The 24330-nt window shown below is 24.9% G+C and overlaps 2 protein-coding genes across 3 annotated transcripts; one reads left to right on the top strand and one right to left on the bottom strand.

The window, feature by feature from the left end:
* Positions 1-2264: 2264 nt before the first annotated feature.
* On the bottom strand, positions 2265-18167 carry LOC129969447 (docking protein 5-like). 2 transcript variants are annotated; one of them, XM_056084020.1, is made up of 8 exons: positions 17942-18167; positions 16720-16858; positions 13841-13946; positions 11094-11316; positions 6572-6688; positions 5622-5811; positions 4814-4958; positions 2265-3774 (listed from the first exon to the last, which is right to left on the bottom strand). In XM_056084020.1, the coding sequence occupies exons 3-8, from the start codon at positions 13904-13906 to the stop codon at positions 3523-3525; spliced, it is 993 nt and encodes a 330-aa protein (XP_055939995.1). In that variant the 5' UTR covers positions 13907-13946; positions 16720-16858; positions 17942-18167; the 3' UTR covers positions 2265-3522. The 2 variants fall into 2 exon arrangements, with proteins under 2 accessions (XP_055939995.1, XP_055939996.1); XM_056084021.1 differs by having other exon boundaries at positions 17818-17957.
* A 401-nt stretch (positions 18168-18568) lies between these two features.
* On the top strand, positions 18569-24077 carry LOC129969445 (uncharacterized). The gene is made up of 2 exons (XM_056084018.1): positions 18569-18705; positions 22368-24077. The coding sequence occupies exon 2, from the start codon at positions 22368-22370 to the stop codon at positions 23460-23462; it is 1095 nt and encodes a 364-aa protein (XP_055939993.1). The 5' UTR covers positions 18569-18705; the 3' UTR covers positions 23463-24077.
* The last annotated feature ends 253 nt before the right edge of the window (positions 24078-24330 follow it).

The raw sequence follows: 24330 nt of genomic DNA, 5'->3' as shown, positions 1-24330 counted from the left end.
TAATAACAGGAAATTAAATATCAAAACTAAATGATTGAATTCTCTTAATTTTAAAATTTTTAAAGAAAAGAGTGTACTAATTAGTTTGAGTGGTGCACATAATTTAAAAGAAATAAGTAAATTTTTTGTTGAGGTTCAAGTGATTGAAAAAAAGAAAGAAAAAAAAACAATAATGAAATGAAAATATTTAATTTTTTTGTTTTTTAGTATAAAGCTTTAGATAAAATATATGTTCAAATTGCAATAGATTACCTTTATACATACATACATAAAAAAAAAGAGAATTAAAAAAAATATATAGATATAATTTTGGCAAGTATATGCAAACTTTTTGAAATATTCTACTTTACTAATGGAAATACCATTTTATCAGGACACTGCCAAAATCTTATAAATATAATTTGAATCATTAAGTTACTTTTCCGCCATATAATAGTACAAAAAAAATTGCAATACAAAATAAAAATGAATAAATTAATTACATTTTATTGCATATGAATGAAAACAAGAAATATCATAGCATTACACCTAATTAAAAAATCAATTAATGAATAAATTTAATATTTGTAAAATCTTGCTTGGAGAATAAATGGAATAAAAAAGACATAAAACAAATGAAAAACAAATAAAACATAAACCTCAAGCAAAATTTGTTTATGTGTAAATTTTTATAATAAAAACTTTCTATTATTTTTCTGGTATAGGATTTTTGATCAATTAACAGTTTACACAGTTAACTAGAAATAAGAAAAACTATAATTGGTGAAGATAAATGCTTCAGATAATACAATACATAACAATAAAAAATTATTAGATTTTTCACATGCATCTATACTAATCATCCCTGAAGAAAAAAAAACATTGAAAAAAATGATGAATGAATAAAAATTGAATATCTTATAAAAATAAGATATTTGCTACATAAATAAATCTGTTTAAAATACAGACAGTTTATGTATTCATGAATAAAATATAAATAATGAGATTCATATAGATATAATAGAAATAAATTCACTGTACATAGAAAAAGTACAAAAACATAAGAACCAAATACAAATACAAGATGAGTTTAATGATGACTTCTAAAATGAGTACAAAATATATAAATAAGTTAAATACAATTGGATAGATAAATCAAATAAAAAAGAATAAATGCATTTTCATATATGCATTAAAAATGCCAGTTTTCAGAATACAAAAAAATTTTATTTCAAGATTTATAAAATAAGATTAATTTAACCTGCCAATGCCCAACTCTAGTTAAAAGACACTTAGATATGGCTAATTGTTATATACTTCACTATTTCTTTTTTGGTCTATCTCATAAATCAATAGGTATTCTTAGGCATTTTTCAGTTGGCATACAACATCTATTAACCAAATTTTTAAGCAAACGTACTATCATACATATTTTATAAAAAAATTAATATTTGATGCAATGCGAGGAATTTGAAGATAATGTTTACTGTTTGGTACTTTGCTGCATTTGAAGAATCTAATACGCATCGATAAAAAAGTTAAAATGAATTTTTATACCAACTTTTTTATATTTTATCATTTAACTTAGTACTTCTAAAATACATTTTTAAAAATTCCAAAATCTTTACTTTAAATTAAAATTGAGCATTAACAGGTTAAAAAGTAAAAAATCTTAGAAAAATTTTAGTATTTATAAAAGATTACAAAACACTGAATGTTGTATTATAAACATACACTGAACAACTAATAATAACTTTCAATCAATTTGAAAAAAAAAAAAAAAAGGTATTCATTAAAAATATTTTTAATTTTTACTAAATTGTGAGAATAAATTATTTTCTTTTTAAATTTTACACACTATTTTTTTAAAGAATTCATTCACATTAGAAAATTCATTATGCAAATGCAAAAGTAAACACAAAATATATATTTTTTAATGACAATGAAAAGGAAAGAAATGAAATGAGCTGCAACATTTAAAAATGAAAAGAAATGAGTTATAATATTTAAAAAAAATGTGCAAAAGAAATAGCACTTAACCTTAATTTTTTTCTTTTCTTTTTAATTCAAAGAAGTTATTCTATAATAAGAATAGTAAATCACTCTAATATGAATTAGACGTTGTAAGAAACCTATAAAAAACATCACAACCATGACAATACAAATAATATAGTGTTTACTTTTAAAATGTTTAAAATAAACACCCTACTCTTATACATAATTGTAAAAGCATATGTTTGGATTTAGATTAAAATTTTATAAGCTAATGTATTAAATTAATACCTGAAAAACTGAATTAATTTCAAATACTATTTTTTTTTGAAGTTCAGACAAAGCATACATTTTAACAGAATTAAAAAAAAAATGCAAGTTTTTAATAAAGTTAAAAATAACATGTGGCTGATTATGTCTATGTAATTGTTTCAATAATAATAATAATAATAACCTTATCCACATTTCCATTCATTTGTTTAAATATTAATATGAACAGGCAACACTTGTAAATATTTTTTTTTGTTTCCACATTTTAAACATGCATATTTTTATTTAAAAAATCTCTTGCATTTCTCTAAGACTTAAGAATTAAAAATATCCCCTCTTCAATTTATTAATCTCATTAAAGACTAGATCAAATTATAAGGCCACATTTCATATATTAAGTGAGAAATAAAAGCAAGAGGCTGCCTTATTTCCTAGATATTATGTTGAACATCAGATAAACACATTCAACATGCTCGCAGAAAACTGATGTAAATAACTTAAAATGCTTACAAAAATTATTTTTGATTCTACTCTCTTCAGTAGAACAATTTGCATGAAAACAAGTTTAAAATATTCACATTTCATAGAAAAAGAAAATTTTTTAATTCATTAACGTTTTCAATTTTAACAAAATAAACACAATAACAAAAATTCCAGAGTATTTCAATTAACATTTAATTAAAATATTGCAACAAAGCATTTTTTAAATATAACATAGAATGTTGCAATTAAAAGTGTTTTAATACTTTTAAAAGTATTTATAATTTTTAAAAATCAGATTTTTATGTCTTTGGCTTGGATATTCATTTTAAATTCATGTTTAAGATAAACACAGCACTATTTTACCACACTATTAAGAAAATTGTCATTGTGGAAGTATTTCTTGCATAAAGCATTTATTTTATAAGTTTTATTTTTTCATTGTTTATTGTTATGTTTCATTGTCTCAGAAAATTGCTTCCATTAGAATATGAGTCAACAATTCAAATGAAAAAAAATTTCAACAATATCACTTAAATTCCCACAGAGTTTTTCTCTATCCTACTAATGATACAAGATGCACTTTTAATGAAAAATTCCAACCAAATATGGCATTTGCACTGCATGTGGTCAATATGCTCCCGCAAAATTAATAAAAAATATTGTATTTAGCTTAAACATCAACATATGTACCAGTTTTTATACAAAAATGATAGTGATGACTGAAGCACACAAAAATATTTCTCTTGGCTGCAAAATGTCACATAATATGTATATACTATTAATATGGTGTAGGTGAAATTACTTCCCATACTGCAACAAATGAGAACGCAAGCTGCACTTGGATCGTGGCCTTGCGGCATTCTGATGCATGAGGGTCTCCTCGCTAGCTACCATTCGTTTGTGGTCAGAAACAACTTCAGGATTGGACACAACGACCTCCTGATGGTCGTCATCGCTGTCTTCTGTGATGTGGTAAGATGAACTGGATTCAGGAAATCCAGATGGATAAGACACACTTCTTGAAGATGATCCCTTTTGAGATGATGAATCCTAAAATCACAATAAATTCAGAAATTTTACCCTTTCTGTTCTAGCTTTTTTTTTTAATTCATTCACCAAAAATGTGTGTGTGTGTGTGTGTGTGTTTTGCCCCAAAATATATTTTTAATCAAACACCAAACTTACATTAAATACAACCATCAGATTCTCCAATATTTCATGTGGAAAAAAAAATGTATATAAGTGTCAGAATCCTTGTATCTGTACTCTGAGCATTCAAATGTAAGCTGAATGACTTTCATAATATTCTAGGATTGTAATTTCGTTGTATGTTTGAATTAATATGATTTAGCTATTTTACTCTCATACTTAAATTTACCTTGGAATTTTAATTTATTTTCATGGAAAAAATTATGATTTATATGAAATTTATATTAATCTATAATGCTTGCTTTCAGTACATTTATCGTACTAAGCCAAAAATTAAAGTGATAACAGTAGAATAAATATAAAAAAGAAAATTATAGAATTAGTAACATAAAGTATTTTCATGACAAATTTCACCTAATAATTATAAACAAAACATATATACTTTCAAAGGCATTGTGGTGGATAATATGATTTTCTAAGAGTAAATTCTTAATAATTTCAATGATACATATCATTTTTAAACTGTCTTAATTAACATGCAATAAAAATGAAACTCATTCCCATTCCTTCTTAATTCAAAGATGAACATAGCTTTTTGAACTTCCAACCAGAGGGAAAATGATGAGAAATTAATATTAATATCTTTTAGAAGAGATATCAATATTAATTTCTCATCAAAAGCCAAATAAGATTCTATAATTTTTCATGTATAAAAAAGTTTTGTCCACTAACATTAATTTATATGTCAGTAACAAAGCATAAAATAACTATTCATAAGGTTTTATACTACATCTATAAACTAATGAACAATAATTATAAATGCAGTTTTGAAATAGCAATCTTATATTGTTATAGAAATACAATGCCTTCTTTAAGCACAATAGTGCAGAAATTAAATTTAATATAGAAGTATTTTCATCATATATAATTCTTAGCATACCTGATTAGAAAGAACTCTATCATTGTGTTCTTTCATGCGATGATGAGCCTCAGCAATTGCCAAGGTAGCCTGATGAACTTTTCTATAAATTTTATCTCCCTCAAGAGTATGAAAAACAAACATTCCTTCTCCAGTAACACATTGTCTGTAAATTTACAACAGTACAATTAACAGCTATTTCAAATAACCTAATAATTAGAATCATGAAAATTTTTTAAAATATTAATCACATCTCATACAAAACAAACAAACAAAAAAAAACATTAATTGCTTGAAACAGATGCTGTAAAACAAATATGCTAACAGTATATTTTAAGATTTTGACAAGCAGTTTCCAAAACTAAGAAATAATCTGCAATTTCAATATATTTCTTTGTAGTTTCAAAGTAAAGCAACAGCACTTGAGAATATTTGCTATATTTCACTAACACATATGCAAAATCTTTACATTCTATCATAATGCTAAGCAATGTTAAATGCAAATGCTTCATTAGCTTCAATGCTAATTTTCATAATTAAATTTCTATACAAATGCATAACTTACTGTTAACAAAGATACAAAAAGAAATTAGCAAAATTTTAAATTTTATAGACACACATCATTCAATTTAAATACATCTAGCTATAGCTTTGACATAGTATTTGTAAACGTATTTAAATTCAATATATGTCTATGATTATAAAAAAGGAATTATAATCAGAAAAAAATAGTAAATGAAATTGTCATAAAAAAATTAGTCAAGAAATTTTTAAAAAATTAGCAAAACAAATACACCTTTTTTATCAGAAAAATTCGAGAAAAACTTGCCTGCCAGCTTCAAATGTGAACTTGGAAGGATCACTACCATATCTACGCAGAGCAGTTAAGGGCCAAGCTACTAACTTCACACGAGTATTATTTATATCCCAAAGGTAAATGTTTTCATGAGTCACTTGGAGTAGACATTCACCAAATACATCTAGCTTTGGAGTAGGCATAAGGTATACATGGAATTGCTCTATGAAAAGAAAATATTCTATTTTATCATTCAAATAATAATAAAAAAAGAAAATAAGTTTTCAATAATAAACCATTTCAAGCGTTAATTATTCTTTTTTTCCAGTTGTGCACACATGCACGCACACACACATCCACACACAGAAAAGAGTAAAGTGCTTGTGAACATGTACCTATTTTTTGCAAGTAGAATTTGAATAAATTAATGAAGTGAAGTTGAAAGTGAAGAAAAATTAACATCCACTTGTGTCAGAAATGAAATGCCATAAAAGGTTTCAAGATGGCTAACATGAAATAATTAAAGCAATATCAATAAAAATTAGCACTTGTCTATAAATACTACATGGAATTAAATAAAAACATCACCAAATTTAAAATTTACAGTCTCTAAATTAAAATCTATCGTTCAACTAGTGTTTTGGAGGACAAAAAGGGATACATATTTTTACTCAATAGACATGCATAGATTAACAAATAATTTCATAATTAACTTTTTTTGTTCAAAAATGCAAACATGCACAGTCAAATATAGATTTAATCAAATCAAATTCAAGATTAATTATTCATTTATTAACATGTTATAAAAATCAAGCATTAATAATAAAAGGGTAATTTAAATAAGAAAAATAAGACTCTATGAAATACAGCAGAACTAGAAAAATATTAATATATAAATAGTTATTTTTTGAAATATATATTAATTATGTTTTAAAGTAAGAGTCACAATAATTTATGGGCAATAATTATGAAACATATATAACCTTGTAATTCCTTCTGAATTCCTGGACTTAAAACATCAGGTTCTCCAGTATTAAATCCAGGCTGTGGAATAAGAGATTCTTGTACTAGAAGTTTGACCCATGTATCTGCTTCCATGTCTGGAGATAAATATATATATATATATATAAGCATTATTTTATGTGAAGCAGGATGCAGTTTTGAAGACAGTGAAATGACTTTTGATTTCGTGATGTAGTTTTATTTGATTCTGAAGAAGCAGGAATATGTACAAGCGATGAGCACGGCACAGAAAGGAATCAGGAAAAAGCTCTTGAACATTTTATCCCTGGTCTTATATAACACGAGATTTTGATAGGGAAAACATTTCTTTACAGTGCTAATATATTATTAAGATTCTGATGGGGATTTCTGACACATGTCAATCACAAGTAAGGGAAACACAGGGATCTTTTAAAAAGAATGTGCTTACTGGATATTTTTCTATCCCTCAAGCAGAGCATGAGAATGTGTCGGCATTTAGCTGATTCAGCAATTTTATAAAGCTTCTCTTGAATTAATTAAGTAGAGAAAGTGGAATTGGATCATGAATAAGAGAATATTTTAGAATGAAATTACTATGGGCTAATATTATATATATATATATATATATATTATCATTACAAGAGAACTTCATAATTGAGGGTGATCAAATTTCTGATCATATAAATCTCTAGAAATGTATTGGAGGAATTTGTTTCATCATAGCTCTGAAAAGTAATATTTCGTTATGAAATAATGCTGCCATTCATTTAAGATAAATACACCAGATGCATAATTAAGATGGGGCAGATATAGTAGGTGTTTTGGGAGCCATTACCATGGCGTGCAAATATGTGGAATATAGTAGTTGCATTCAAGGCAGAAGTATTTTAATTTAACTCTTACTTCCCAGAACTAAAACGAAACTTCAATAAAAAAAATAAAGGATTGTTTTCCTCAATTTAATTTTTCTATATACTGAGTGTTATTCCCAAATTCAAATCACTATTAGAATTTTGTATAGACACATCATAATCTGACACTGACATTCAAATTATAAACATTTAAAAACATTTTTTGATTAATAACCAAAGGCAGATATAAATAAATCACAATATAAACAAATAATATGATTATAAATAGCATTTGAAAAATTTAAATTGAAAATGAAATCGGATTTAATATAAATAAGTTCAGAAGATTATAGTTCTATTTGCTGAATAATCTAGTTAATCAGCAATACACATAAGGTTTTGAAATCGCTAATAACTTGTCCAGAATTGTTATAAACTAAATTGAATGAGAACAACTCAGAATACATTTCATTAATAATAAAAGCACTGGTATAGACCCCTCCTCTCCCCCTAATAATAGCACTGAGAACAAAAATATATTTTCCAAGGAGGTTACAACTCTGTCAAACTGATGCAATATGCACTCTTAAATAAATAACCATTTAATTTCTGCACAATATTTAAATCGAATAATTAATCCAACAACTTCTCTGCAATACACAACCTCATTGAACTATAAAACAGCTCATGAAAAAATACTTTCATGTATGGAAGTTTAGGGTTATTTTTTCTTTATTTTTTTACACAGTACTTTAATCCTGTAAATTTAATTTAATTTCAAAATTAAAATTTAGAATTAATTTTTTAATTTGTTATTATTTACTATATAAAGTAAATATTTTAATCAGCATTCAATTTTTATATTTAAAAAAAATATTTTCAGCCACTGTGACAGTGACTGCTGAATTAGTTTGTATATTTAATTTGATAATAAAAAGGTTCTGAATTCTTGATATAGATATTCTTTGATAACAATACATTTCAAAGTTCCTATGAAAACTTGCTATAGTTAAATCTTCAAGTGAATATAAAAATAAATAATAATAATAATTGTATAATGGACATTAAATATGAATGTCTGTTCCTTTTCTAAGAGACAGAATAATGATCTATCATAAAAATGTTTTTAAAAAATACCACAATCTTTTAAAAGTTTTTAATTAAATTTTATTAATCTTGCTCTGGAAATTCTTGATATGTTTATAGTTTACACCACTTCAAAAAGCTTATCAGATGAGAAATTTAATTAATTTTTTTAATAAAAATTTTGATATTTTATAAAAAAAAATAAAACAAATATGCATTCCATTGATTCCACCCAAAACAGAATAAGTTTCTTCAGAACACCTAGCGTTGATGATTTGATGCTTTTTGAGGAGTGGGGACCTATTAGAATAATAACATATAATGTACTTTTTGATTTGTCAATCACTGCACTTTAAAATAAAATTTTAAACACTTTGACACATTTCAAGTATATTTTTGTTAATATTTGTTTTTAAAACTGTTATACTATTTAATTCTTATGAAAAAGTTTAAATAATGATTGGAAAATAATTAAAATATAATAATCGGATGGTAGGCCATTTTAGCTCAAGAATGATTCATATATAACTATTTAGGATTAGCTTCTACTCTCTTATTTCCTAACAAATTTTTTGACCAGTAGGGTGAATATGGGACAATTTAGAAAAAGGGGAAGCACACTGTTTTACGTAGGTACGCCTCTGAAACATGATTTTGAATCAGATATAACATCTACTTTTGAATTGCCTTTCTACAATTAATTAAAACATAAAATAAATAACAAGCAGACTACTTACATATAGGATTTTTCATGATGTTTTACTCTAGCACTGAAAAAATTGTGCTAGTTTTCTTAACTAAAACCCTCAGTCTTGATAATAATAATAATATAAACATAATGAAAAAAAAACAAAAAAACTTTAAATAAATTTGCTGACAATTAAATTTCTCTAGATCTAAGTATCTAACAAACTATTCAAATATTCTTGGCAGAGTCAGTTAGATTCCAGAGATATATGGGCAATTGAAAACAACTACCCATATATCTCTGGAATACACACTGTTGACCAATTATTCAAAGGAGAGATAAGCTTTTGTTTTTCTTCTTAAACCCAAATATCTATCTATACGTATATATAAATAAATTCATTAAAGATAATTTTGGTTCATTAGAGTGCCTTGAATCTTGCTATGGCTAGCAGATCATTAATTAGAACTGACTGTACAGTTCATTATTTCTTCTAAGATCAAAATTTATTATGAACAAGAAATATATGTTTTTTTTAAACACAATTAAGGAAATATTCAAAAACTTATCTGAAAAATAACACCAAATTTCAAAATGTGACTTATATGGATTGATTTAAGGAAATAAAAATTTGTCAAGGAGATTTGAATTCTAGAACCACAAAAATCATAACTAATCATCTATCTAAAAAAAAAAAAAAAAAAAAAAACGGATCCAAAATTTTATTATTATTCAAAAAATTAGTTTGCCGTTATCAATTACTATCCCGTCAGCTGAAAAATGTTACCCAAAATTAAAAATGATAAAGAAAAAAAAAAGCATAAAGTCTATTATTAGTCAAGAAATCTGCACTTAGACATTTTATCTATAAAGTCCTAATTTGAGGGGGAGCCCAAAATTATGAAAATATTATCACGGAATTTTTCATAAACCCCTTTAGAAGATAAGACAAAAAAAACCACATATTATAATTTATACCACTATTTCACATATCAAATCATGTTTTACAAGTTTATGAAGGAATTATTTTGCTTTTATTGACAGCACATTTATACAACTAAAATGCAAATTTTATAAAAATAATTAAATTACTTACCATTTCCATGCATTCCTTATTATGCTAATTTGTGCAATACAATAAATATAACCAACTTTGCAAAAAAATAATTTTAATAAAAAATAGTTTTTTTAAAATTATACAATTCAGAAAATATTCATTACAATTATAGCAAATCATACATAAAAATGACTTTAAATGCCTGAAAATAAAAATTATATACAATACTATAAATACAATATCTGTTAAAGCTTTGACTGCTAATTTGAGTTTATACATTACATTTGATAGCATATTTTTAAAAATTAAATATGCTTATTTTTATATGCTTATAATATAATAGAAAGAAAAAAAAAAGTTAAATTTATAAAAGTTACACAAACATTATTGTACATGAAAAAGACAATTTAATACTCAGAAAATTTTCTTCATTAAAGATTGTTAAAGAGAGAAACCAAAATACTTTCTAAATATTTTTTTTAATATAAAAAAATAAATTAGTATTTTATAAACTGTTTCTTAGAAAACTAAGCCCATCTTTGATACTATTTGTAGTACTTTCCAAGATATTATTATTAAATTTAAACATTTGAAAACATGCAAATTTGCATAACAATAAAAAAGGAAGAAAATATTTCTTATGTAGTTTCTTTCTCTCTGTTTGAAAACTTAAATGATTCACAGTGAAAAAGCTTCAATTATTTCAATCCTTATTATGATAGAAAATTATTTTGATTCAGTTTAATAGAACACAAGATCTTATAACAAGAATATTAATACAATTACAGAATAAAATAGTCATAAAATATATTACCAGATTGCAATTATACATTACTTACCAGAATCACAGGCAAAGCACTTAGTGGTGGAGTCCATAAAGCAAATAGTGAATGCATGTTTCTTAACACTATTTGGCACCCTACAGATTGTGTTCACTGATGTTAGAAGAGCAATTTTATGACCTGTGACAGAGCGGGCAGCCTTTTCATCGATATATTTTTCCAACCTACAGGGTGCTTTACTGGATGCTCTTCTTAAAACAATCCATCTTCTCTGCCACAACTACATAGAAGTATAATGATATCAATACAAGTAAACAATCACTGCAGAATATATGCAGCAATACTGATACATTTGTCAAAGAATATACTTTGTTTCATTTTGATGATACAATATTTAATTTATTTAAAATCATTGCACATCTTGTAACTTATCTTCCTTTACTAAAGGCCTATTTTGGAATTTATAACTTTTAACTGCAGCCAGATCATCAGAATGATAATGAACAGCAATGCCCTCTCAAAACTTTAATATTACATAGGGAAGGGTGTTTAGGTATAAAAGATTGAACAAACATCAGAATAGACCATGTATTAGCTAGCATTGCAAAAGAAATATTGAAATAAGGAATAAAGCAACATCATACATTCTCCAGAAAAGCCAGTTTTCCCTCCATGTTTTATAAATCTGCAAATTGAATACTCTGCTTGCATAGATTGCAGATGAGCATGTGTTTATTTCATAAACACTTATTGTTTAAAATTGTGTTCATTTTTTTAAAATTAGAGCGAATGAAATGTATAGTTTGTTTGCAGAAAAAAATATATAGAATGGATATAGAAAAGAAATCAGCTGCTTTCAATAAACATTGTTTACATGGTGATACTTCATTTAGAATTTCATCTTAAATCTAGAACCCTCTGCTCCCAAAGCTATGAATCTACCACCAGGCTATCATGGCCCAACTTAGTTTTAAAGGTATATATGTTTTTTTTAAATGTAATTTTGAAACCAATATGATTAAATGTATAAGTGTAACAGAAACTGGCAAACATAAAAACAGAAATAAAATGTAATCACTTCCAAGCAAAAGATTTAGTAACCATATAAATAAAAAGAACAAAGTTCAGCAATTTTTACAAGCATGTTGCCAATAAAATTAAATAAATGAGTAATAAAGTTAAATGAAATATAAAAGAAAATTTACAAAAGAGAAATACTTTACAGGCCACAGCAAGATCTTACTAAAAAAACAATTAAAAAAACTCACTGTATTTAAAATGGAAACATTATAAATCTTTCAGTGCTAAAATATGATACAAAATTAGGTAAAATGATGAAAGAAATTCCAACAATTTTAAAAGGCAGCATTTAAAGATAATAAATTATGCATGCATTTTAAAAAGTGCTAAGGCTACATAATAAAATCAAAAAAGAAAATGTTTACAGATAGCAACTTAACTTTAACACTGCCAAAAGTTTTAAGATTTGTTCAAACATTAAAAATGGCTAAATATTAAGCAGAAGAAAAAATAGGGAATTTTCACAATTACTTAAAAAAATCAATGAATAACTGTATTAAAGTAAAATTAATATCACCAAAAGATTTTTTTTTTTAATTTTAAAATGATGTAAAAATAATTTTTGTGTTGAGGTTTGTGCCAAATTTATGGTATGAAAACATTGAAATGTTTTACTGTGTTTAAAAAGGATGGGGGCATACACTTTTTCATAGTTTAGTTAATGTTGCAAATTTCTAGGGAACATATGAATCAAATTTTATTTGAATATATCAAGGGGTATGGAACAACTGTATAAGGTCAAACAAACAGACATTCAATTTTACATATACAGATTTGTTTTTTACTTATTATATATTATTAAATAAAAATATTCATTCCATAAGCATACTCATTTTGAGAAACATATATTTTATTTATAGGGGTGCTAATTGTTTTGCATTACTGAGAAATAATGACAGCAATAAATAGAATTCCTATCAGCCCAATTAAAAAAATGATACAAAAAATAATTCTCTTCTTTTATTTTAAATTCGAAATTATTGATACCAATTAGTTTCTTATATTATAAAATATGTGCCATTACACAGATTCTAAAGTTTACTTGCCAAATCCACATTTAATTTGATTACCTATAAATTTGATTCAATAATTTGAATGTGTTCATCATTTTTCAAAACATATACATTCATTCTCTTCCATGTTAATCCATTAATAGAACATCCTTTGAATATTTTAAAATGCATTTTAGCTGTCATACTCAATAATATTCTAGTTAGAAGTTAAATAAGAGTAACTATTTAAAATTACCATAAACATATTAGATAATTGGAGATGGAAGGAGCTCCATTATAATGCAAAATTAAATTTATGTACAATGTAAGCAAGAAATATACTTTATGTTTATCTAGTATATTTTAAACACAAAATCATAATACAAAAGATTTCAAAAATTCTTAACTTCTTATTCTTTTAATAAAAGAAAACAACAAAATATATTTAAATAAAATGTAATAAAACTATGAAATCATCACTAATTGTAATTTTTGAATAATAGTATATGATAGATTCACAGAAAAGTCTTCCATAGTGAAAGGCAATAATAAGAAAATATAAAAAATTTCAAAACACATTCAACCCTTTCTAGCCAAATAACTGAATTCCATCAATTTTCTTGAATTATAAAAGTCAATTTGATAATATAACACTTAATACTATCAATTTAAACTAATGATAATGAGTATTGTCTAATATGGATTTATTAATAGCAAAAATGCAATACTTACACCAAGTTTACAGCTACGTATCTTTAGATAACCTTGCTTCACAATATCACTGATATCAGTTGCCATCTCTTACAAACCATACTAAGTAGCATCAATAAAACAACACCTAAAAAACAAAATCATTTTGTAGTATATATATAATTCCAAAAACACATTTTAATTAAATGAAGAATGTTAAGTCAAAAACAATATTTTTTAAACCATAAATTATAATGATATTTTAAACTCAATTTAATCTAAATTAATTTCCAAAGCTTTATCTTAATTTAGCCCATAGTAATTTCATTCTCTTATTTCCTGATCCAATTCCATTTTCTCTACTTAATTAATTCAAGAGAAACTTTGTCAAAATGCTTTGCGTGAAGGGATAGAAAAATGTCCAATAAGCACATTCTATTTAAAAGATATCTGTCTTTCCCTTACTTGTGATTGACATGTGTCAGAAATATATATCAGAATAAAAATATTTTCTCTATCAATATCTAATGTTATATAAGACAAGGGATAATTTATTTCTCTCTCTTCCCGACTTCTGTTTTTGTGCTGCACTGTGGTGGACGTACCTTGTCCATGCCTTCTTGTAAATAAATCAAGCCTGTCTCCCGGGAGAGAATAAAACTAACTTAAAAATATAAAGTCACTTCACTGCTTGTTGCACCTGCATTCTGCTTCACATAAAATAATACTTTACATACATATATATATATTCAAATGTGTTTATATTCAATTTCCTTGGTTAATGAAAGGTAAATATATGAAAGGAGATTAACTTGATAAAGCAGCATATTATTATCGATCACAAAAAACTTTTCATGTAATAATGCATCTGCAATTATATACATAAAAAAAATGAAGTCGCATGGTACATCACATATGACTTTAATAACATACAAATTAAATATCCCATATACTTATTTATTGCTCTTTGATAAAAGGAACTTTTTATTTTGTCATCAGATTATAAAAGGATTGTTTAGCAATGAAAGTAAAAAGAATAAAGTTAATGTCTCTGTACATCTCAGACATTTTAATAATCTTCTAATTACAATTTAGTAAAATTTTCTTATCTCATCTTTGAATGAAAATTTTAGAAGAGAAAACTGATATCCGAACATTTTTCAAATGTGTTTTGAAAATGTTGCTTCACTCTTCAGAAACAACCTTACCTATTCTAAAATTTGTGTTACATCAAGTCAAATCACTATACTATCTAAAGCATGATAAGAGATAAAACAGGTAAACTTTGTAAGAGGTGTGAAATCTTACTGCTAAAAACTAAAAATTATTGACAAAAAATGTATTACAAATGAAAAATACAGCTGTCAAATCCATTATATGCACTATTAAATAACTTAGTCATGGATATTTAATTTCATAAAATATCCATGACACAATAATTATGATAAGGAAGAGAAAATAAAAAAAACTAAAAAATATTTTTGTAATGTAATATATATATATATATATATATATATATATATATATATATATATATATATATATATATATATATATATATATTGTAAAAATTTTTATTATCACAAAATGAATCACTAAATGTGTTTATTTAATTGCAATAAACAATCTTTATTCAGAAAATGTTTTATACTTTTGAATCTCAAATAATGCAATTTGCTTACCAGAAAACATACTGTCAAGTAATTAGAGAAGAAAAATAAATCAGTAGAACTGTTTAATTTAGGATGAAGTATTATTTAAAAGCATTAAAAATAAATAAGAGTAATATATATATATTTTTATGTATAGCCCGAATATAGTCATAGGCACCTTAAAAGGCACAAATAGATAGTCTAAAAGAAATTCAAAAATAAGGCAAACTAAAACTGTTCCTATTCCTAAAGGCAAAATCTGGAAATACATTCAAAGATGAAAGCATTCACTGAAATTAACCTATTTCAAAAATAATGAAAATATCATTTAAATTTAAAATACCAGGCCAAAGGTCCAAATCAATGAGTGAAAAAAAAAAGAGTAAAATTTTAAATTATTTAATCAATCTGAAGTTCTAACATTGTATTTATTCTGCATTACATATTATTCTCAAGAAAAAACAAATAAAAAAAATTAGGTATAAAATTCAGTAATAGAACAACAATCAGCTTACAAAAAAAAAAAAAAAAATGTTTAAAAAGAACATTTATTGCATGAATATGCTTCAAATAATTCAAAATATTACTTAAACATGGTTCTAATGTAAATTTCATTTCAGTAAACCCATAAATGCCATCCCTTCAAGTGAGAAAAACACATACTGAAGGGAGATAATGAACAAAAAAGGCTTACAATAAAGAATAACCTATAAACATTATTATTCAATATATATGCCTTTAAAATTTCCAACATAGATTATATAATTGTGCTCCAAATTTCTTTTAAAAAAATAAACCATATCATAATTCATTTCATATACTTTTCCCAAATATATTGATTATTCATTCTTATAATAAAACAAACTAATAAATAAATATTTAAGTCTTACATATCCTGACTGGAAAGTATACCTTCTATGCACAATAATAAACTGCTGGCTAAAGGTCAAATAACACAGCTTTCAACAGCTGTCAGTAAAGCACTTTCTTGAGACGATAGATTTCATAATATTACATAGTTATAACTCTATTTGTATTAATAATTAATTCTATTGCAGCAACAAAACAAAGCATATTGTTTGATATTACACAGCTATTTGCTTTCAAAGTACATACAATATATTACTTCTAGAACAGAGAGTTAATTAACTCTCATGAAGTTGATTAAAAAAAGAGATAAAAATATGAAATAATGAAAATTTACTAGTTTTAATTACTCTTGATGCTACAAGACAAAAATTTAATAAGAAAAAATAACGAATATCTCACCAACAAGGCATAATCCCATAGGAAGTTATTCACTTAGCAAGAATGGAAAATGAAATTATCATCTCCAATATAGCTTCCTCTCAGTATTCACAGAACTTCTTTCTTCACAGTAAACTACCATTCAGAATATTTAGGGCAACTAGAAAACACCAAACAATGAGTAAAATCACATATATGATTTTGTATCAGTTGTCCAATTTTACTGTTGTCAATTTCCATTCATTTTAAAGAGTTAATAAGTTCTAATAAGATAATGACAGTTCTTACAACATATTTTAAAATTTAAATATTAAGAAACAAACAAATAATTTATTGATATTTGGAACATACATTATAAAAAATTACAAGATATTAATAAACAAAAAAGATCTGACAAAATTTTAAGTAAAAACAAAATCAGATGACTGATTTTTCTGTATGGAAATTTGCTAAAAATATGAAAAAAAAAAAAAAAAAAAAATCTATAAAATCCCAAAGCATTCTATTAAACTAAAACTGACATAAAATATAGATAAATTTACAAAGCAATACAACTTAAAAAAAAAAAAAAACTAATTAATACAAAAAATCAGTTTTTTTGTTACTATCATTTACAGTACATTCTACTCAACATAAATATATAAATCTTATCAGCTAAGTCCACATTTGATAAACTGACTTTCAATAAAATTCAAATAATAAAACTTTATAACAAGTTACAAATTCCAAAAGACAATATTAAAGTTCTGCAAATCACATATAAATAAAAATTAAAAATATGACATACTATTTATTAGACCATTACTTTACTCAAAAAATATTTATAAGCATTTTAAACCATAAATATAATTTTTTAGAAAAAAAAATAATGTTTTTTAAGTATCAAAATATAATTCAGACATTAATGAGTTAAACCAGCAAAATTAGATAAAAACGTTTACTTCATGTTTAATTAAAACATATATATATATATATATATATATTTGTAAATTTCTTTAGAAAATAAAATTATTTTCTAAAACCTAACTCGTTTAAATCTTAAATTCCTCTGAATATACACTGTACACAAACATGCATATTTATGAGATAATATATTATTTAAATATTTTGTTAACTTACACTCACAATATTTATATGGGAAATTAAAATAAACAACAGAAATTCAAAACAAAATAATAAAAATCACATCTCTTCAATTTTGACACGTTTGATCCATTTAGCTACTCCTTGAACTCTTAATTACCTGAGTTCAGGTCAGGTAACCACTCTAGATTTCACTATGGCGCAAAACTAACTATGCAAAAAAAATTGCCACCACATCGATATTTATCAGAAGGAAAAATAAAGAAATTATATTTTTCATAAATTTAGAAAACTATTTAAAATAAACAACTCGAATTTGCTTTCGATTTGTTTATTGTTTTTTTTATTTATTTATCAGTGCTCTCAGAGCCCTCCAGAGTTGAGGAAATTACCGCTGCCATTTTCTGGATTTATATCTTGAGAAAAAAAATACGGTACTGTATGTCAAAATGAAAATGGTTTTATTTTAGGAAATAATCAGAAACTCATAAAATTAAATATAAGTATAAGGTCATTATTTTTTTCTATATGTAATGAATTCAATCAAAATAATTATATTTTTTTAAGTGATGGCGTTCTCCCCAATTACGCATTAACTAAAGATAATTTTGGAAATTTGTAAATACGTTTAAAAAAACTCTTCCATATTTATTCTTTTCTTAACATATTGAATCATATTAAGCTGGCGTCTTTTTACTTCTTCTTCTCTGATTTTTCGATTATTAAAGTAGAATTAATCGTTATTGGTTTCTTGATTTCATAACATTGCGCATAGCAACGCAATATTGTTGACATCGCTCAACGTTGTGCAATACAATGTATAAAACCTCCCTTACCTATGAATTGACTGTTATCTAATACCCTGTCTGCTAAGTCGCATTGGATCGTACAGCGGCTCATTTGAGTTTTCTTCGATTTTTCAAAGTAAGACAGTGAATTTGAATTTAATTTTGATATATTTTTCTTCTATTAAGTATTTGAATAAAATAGGTGAAGGGTATATTATCGTTTCTAAATTTGCGAGCAGTGAAAATTTTTCTCTCTGATCTTACATATAACGTTATAAGTGTATTTTATTTATCATGTATTTATAATTATACTCTGATTTCTATGTCTTAAATTTATTATATCGTATTTGAATTTTATTAAGGTTGATATAAGTTACTTTTAAATATTTACATGATATGAAAATACCTAGTTTTTAATATAAAAAAAAAATTCCATTTAAGGATAATAATTTCTTATCTTTATAGATCTTCTGAGTTTAATAATTCTTTCTGTAGCATTTTAAATTTCAGTTATTCCTTAAAGATTTCATTCTTCTCTCTTTTTTATTTTCATTGAAATTTTTTGGAAGTTGGAAAGCCTCCTCTTATTTCGCACACTTTGTCTGACCACTGTTAAAAATAAGGTTCATTTAGTTAAGGTTAAGGTCCATGAGACCATAGTAGTTTTGATGCAGAGTTTCTGCTTCAGAAATGAATAAACGCCAAACTGTGATTAGATTATGTTAACATTCTAGTGTTTGTGTAAATTAATAACATTTCTGTTAATCTGAGGATTTTGAAAATGCATTTTGGCTGATTCCATGCATTCTTAACCATCTCAAATCAGGACATTAAACTACAAAAATTAAATTCAACTTTATAAAAATACACGAATAAAATAATTTGTTTTGTATGGAATATATGCTTGGAATAATTTCTAGTCTTTTTATATCTTGATGTTAATTTACTTTTATGTAGTTGGTTGAGAAATTAGTAAATAAATAAATTTTGATTATTTCATATTTAGGTACAGATTTATTTGCAAGATAGATTGCCATATTTGATTAATTTGCAATATATATATAATGTATTTTATATTTTAACTTTTAAGAGTGAACAAGTAACCTGTACCTTTAAGAGTAACAAGAAATCATGTTATTAATATCACAATATTTTTCTTCACATTTGTATATATTTTATAGCCTTATTTTATAGCCTTTTATAATTTTTTTATTATGAAACTTTTAAAAAAATGTATATATTTTAGAAAGCAAAGTTAATATGTAGGCAAAATAAGCTTAATAAATCTACACTGATATTTAAGATAAATGTATTTGTGTATTAGTGCTTTATAGGTCTGACTGTTTCACCTATATCTACCAAATTTGGCACATGTTTAATTTGAAGGCTGGGAATGTGTAACGCAGAGCAATTTTTTTTATTAAATTATTTAAGTAAAAATTAAGCAAAATTTTGTTTTTCCCATGATAACTTCTGAAAATATTGTTGCACATCAATAAATTTTACACTGTTTCAAAATGTTTTTAATTTTTTTTTTAATTGTACCAATCTAATAATTATGTAAATTTTTACATTTTTTAAAAATATAATTTGTTGACTGATTTTCAACAACAGATTTATTGTTGTTCTGAAATTCAAACCATTTTCATTGTTTCATCACATATTTAATTGCATGATTTTTTTTTTCCTATTGTTGAAAGCTAAGGATAAAAGATGCTGTTTAATATTTCTGTAATTTACAAGACAAATAAAAAAAATTGAAGTTGCAATATTGCAAAATTTAGAAGTTAGATTAATTGTATATTTACATTTATAATAAGGTTATGGGGTGTCTCTGTTAGAAAGTTTCATACACACGCACACACAAAAAAAAGAAAATAGGACTTAATTAGAACAATTAGAATAACATGGCTTTATTTTCTGACAATTTGATGGTAGCAGGGATATGAAATAATATCTAATGATTTAACTGAAATTAAATATAACCAATATCCTTGATGAACTAGCTGGTCATTATTGGTAATAATTAAAAAAATGAAATTACAATATCTTGGATATTAGAAGGTAAATGCACCAGACAGTTACATTTTTTAATATTACTGTCATTGTTTCTGTTTGAAAGGTATTCTATGTTTATGTACATAATGAACAGAACATATATCAGATTATTTCAATAATATGGCATTCATGTCTATGATAATTTGATGCTTAAAAATATTTTTCAAAGAATAACTGAATGGCCATTTATGTAAAAGGATTTAATTGAAAATAACATAACAGTACTTTCAGTAAACCATCTGGTCCCCAAAGGTGACTAGTTGAAAATAAATGTTTTTATGTGATTTATTCACTGAAAATATAAAATAAATCTTTCTACTTGAAGAATTTGTATTATATTTTATTATTTGACCTAAAGATTAATTTTCTGAGTTAAAAAAAAAAAAAATGGTCATCTAATTGCTTCTCGGCTAGCTACAAATTTGTAGGCAGAAATCAATAGGAAATTGTCTCTTATGTATATGGTATACAGTTAGTTATTTTAATATTTATTCTATTTAATTTCCTAATATGGAAATTATTGATTTAGAGATATTTGTTATTATGTGTATTATCAAAAATATTATTTTTTAATTATGCTTATAATTTTCTTTACATTTTATTTCTAACCAAGATTTAAAGTTTGAAATAAGTTCTTTTAATTTCAACATCCTCTCCCTCCTTTAATTTTGATTTGCGTGGCCAATCTTTCATGTTGTGCCATTTAATTTAATACAATTATTTTGTTCAAACAAACTATAAATTGCTAGTGATTTTTCTCACTATATATACAGTTTGATATTGCATAGGTATTATTTATGTTATGATGCAAAGACAGAGTAAATAAATATTGTAATTTTTTTAATCAGTTTTAAAAGTATTTATTTCAAAACCATAAATATATATTTTTAAGGTTACAGATTTTGTTTATTTTAGTTCCTGGTGAAGAGGAAAAATTATAAATGAATGTACTTCTGAAACTAAATGTTTTAATTTTTGAGAAAAGACTTTTGAGAGAATAGAGATTCTGAAATGTGGCATGCAGAAATTTACCATATTTTAATTGTTGAACATTGTTCTAATATAGATGGAGTTCTAGACACAGATTCAATGTAGTTCAGGCATATTTTTAGTATTTACAATTTTTAACTGTTATTTTTTAATGTTTTGCAATAATACAATAACATATCTATATCCAATCCTTAAAAAGTTAGTTGGAATAAATTTATTTTACTAACTTTCATAAATGGATATTAATTTACTCAATTCATTTCTTTAAAAATCAATTTATTCAAAGAGCAATAAAAGTGATACATATAAAAATATTTGTCTTATATTTCATAGTTAATTCAAATAGATTTTTTTAAAATAATTTATTCCCCATCTTAAAATATTATTATTGTCTTAAAATAAGTACTCTAAATTTAATGCCTTTATCAGAAGATTAATGGAGGCTAAGACAAGTTAGTTTTGCATTTATAAATTTTTCTTTTTTAGTTTAACAATAGTTTAGTTTTTAAGTTGAAATAATAACATAATTATACTGTATATAACATATATGCTGCACATCATTGTATATATATGATATCATCTTCATACATATATGTTGTACAGCATATTTTAATTTTTAATTTCATTGAAGTCTTAAAATTAATTTAGGCTTTTAAAAGAGTACATCTCTCTCTCTTTACTAATTTTCTTTCTTGAATTCTTATTATATGTTTTTATAAATGCTTCTGATTCTTAAATCTATTATTTTAGATGGCAGAAAAAGGTAAGAAGAAAAATTTCAAAACAATTCCAAAGAGTGAGAGTGAACTAAATGATTGTAAAAAACCATCTATGAAAACAGCAAGCGATGTTATTTCAAGATTGTTATGGGATGGATCACTTCCTCAAGACAAGTTTTATGTTGGCTATTTGGACAGATTTGATGGAATAGTTGAAAAACCCTTTTCTGCTCTTGATTGGAGAGATCCTTCTATTGTTGATAATCATACACTGGCATTACCAAAACATAGAATTCAGTATTTTAAGTATCTTACTAGAAAAGTTTGGGATAAAAGGAGAAGATTAGATATAATATTTGGATCAACTGGATTTCCATTAAGTATTCATGACTTCATTTCGAAAGTTGATAATGATATTCTGAACTTCCGTGATGAAAATTTTGATGATGATGATCCATCTGTACCAAAAAGAGCTGTTGGAAATTACTCAGAAGAAATTATTAATGATGAAGAGGTTGATATGTCGGATAGACCAAATTTCTTCATAGCTGCCAGAATACAAAATGAAGATACTGTTGAAAAATTGAGAGAAGTATCAGATTACATCAAAGCAAGAGATGATCTTTTAGGTGAATGTTGTATTCCTCCTGAAATGTTACATATGACTTTTTCTATTTTAAAACTTGACTCCCCTGCAGATGTTTGTGATGCTATAGCTGCTTTGCAGGCTGTGGCTGCACAAAATCTGCCCGAAGTAACTCTTAATCTTGAAGGTTTGGATAATTTTTATCATAGAGTTTTATATTCAAGAGTAGAAGAGAATGATAATTTAACGAAATTAAGAGACTGTTTAGTTAATGAACTAATAGCTAGAAACTGTACTATCACAGATAGGTATTCTTTTGTTCCTCATGTAACTATTGCAAAGTTATCTCGGCCTGTTACTCGACAGCGAAATAGTAAATATATAGATCAGTATTTGTATCTCAAATTTGAAGATGATGAATTTGGTACTGAAAAAATTAATAGTCTTTATTTATGTGAAATGGGTGCTGCTCGAAGGGAAGATGGTTTTTATAAATGTGCTTATGAAATTTCATTGAATAAGATGGTTGATGTGTCTTAGATTGTGTTTGTGAAATTCAGGTACTTTTCCGTTTCGGAGGTCCGTAAAAAAATCATCAAACTGTTGGCGATTTTTTTTTTTGTTGGTGATTTGGCGAAAATAATTTAACTGTCACCAATCTCCCTCAGAAATTGAAAAGTACTGGAATTTGTTATTTAAGAATTAAATCATTATTTAATTTATTCTGATACTTATATGATAATGATACAAATTTATTATGAAATATCTTTTTTATTTTACCTTAATTCTATTACTTTATATGAATTTAAAGTTATACAGCTCTTATTAGAAAACTTGTCCAGAATTATTGGTTATTAACTTAGCTTATAATTAATGCTTTCTTGTTGTAAATTTTGTAATTTTATTACTTTTTCCACTTTTTAAATTTTTATTTATTTTGATATTTTTACATTCTGTAAAATATTTTTAATTAAAATTATTTTTTCCCAGAATAATTATTTGAACTGTTTTTTCTTTTTTGAAATGGTGGCATTATCAAATCTTTTTTCCTGGTGATGGCATTTGGCATCTCTGGAAACTGTTTATACTAATCTACAGACATGTGTTTCTGAATGGCAAAATGATGTGGATATAAATATCAGTAAAGATAGAAGAGTTTTAATAAATATGAATGAAATAACATATTATAAACTTGAAGTATTTGCAAATTTCTTTCTTTTTCCAGTAATTAAATGTTTTCCTAACAAATAAAATTTTGGCTGAAAACAGGTCAAAATATTTTACAATTCTATAATAATTTTTATAAAGTTACTTTTAAAAAAATCAAAGAAATAGTTAAATATTGAAACATTATAAGATGATCTAACAGAGTTTGTTTGTTTTTAAAAAGGAAAATATTTTTTAAACT

Source organism: Argiope bruennichi, chromosome 5, assembly GCF_947563725.1.
Source record: "Argiope bruennichi chromosome 5, qqArgBrue1.1, whole genome shotgun sequence".
Taxonomy (NCBI): domain Eukaryota; kingdom Metazoa; phylum Arthropoda; class Arachnida; order Araneae; family Araneidae; genus Argiope; species Argiope bruennichi.
This window is presented reverse-complemented; position numbering and strand designations above follow the sequence as displayed.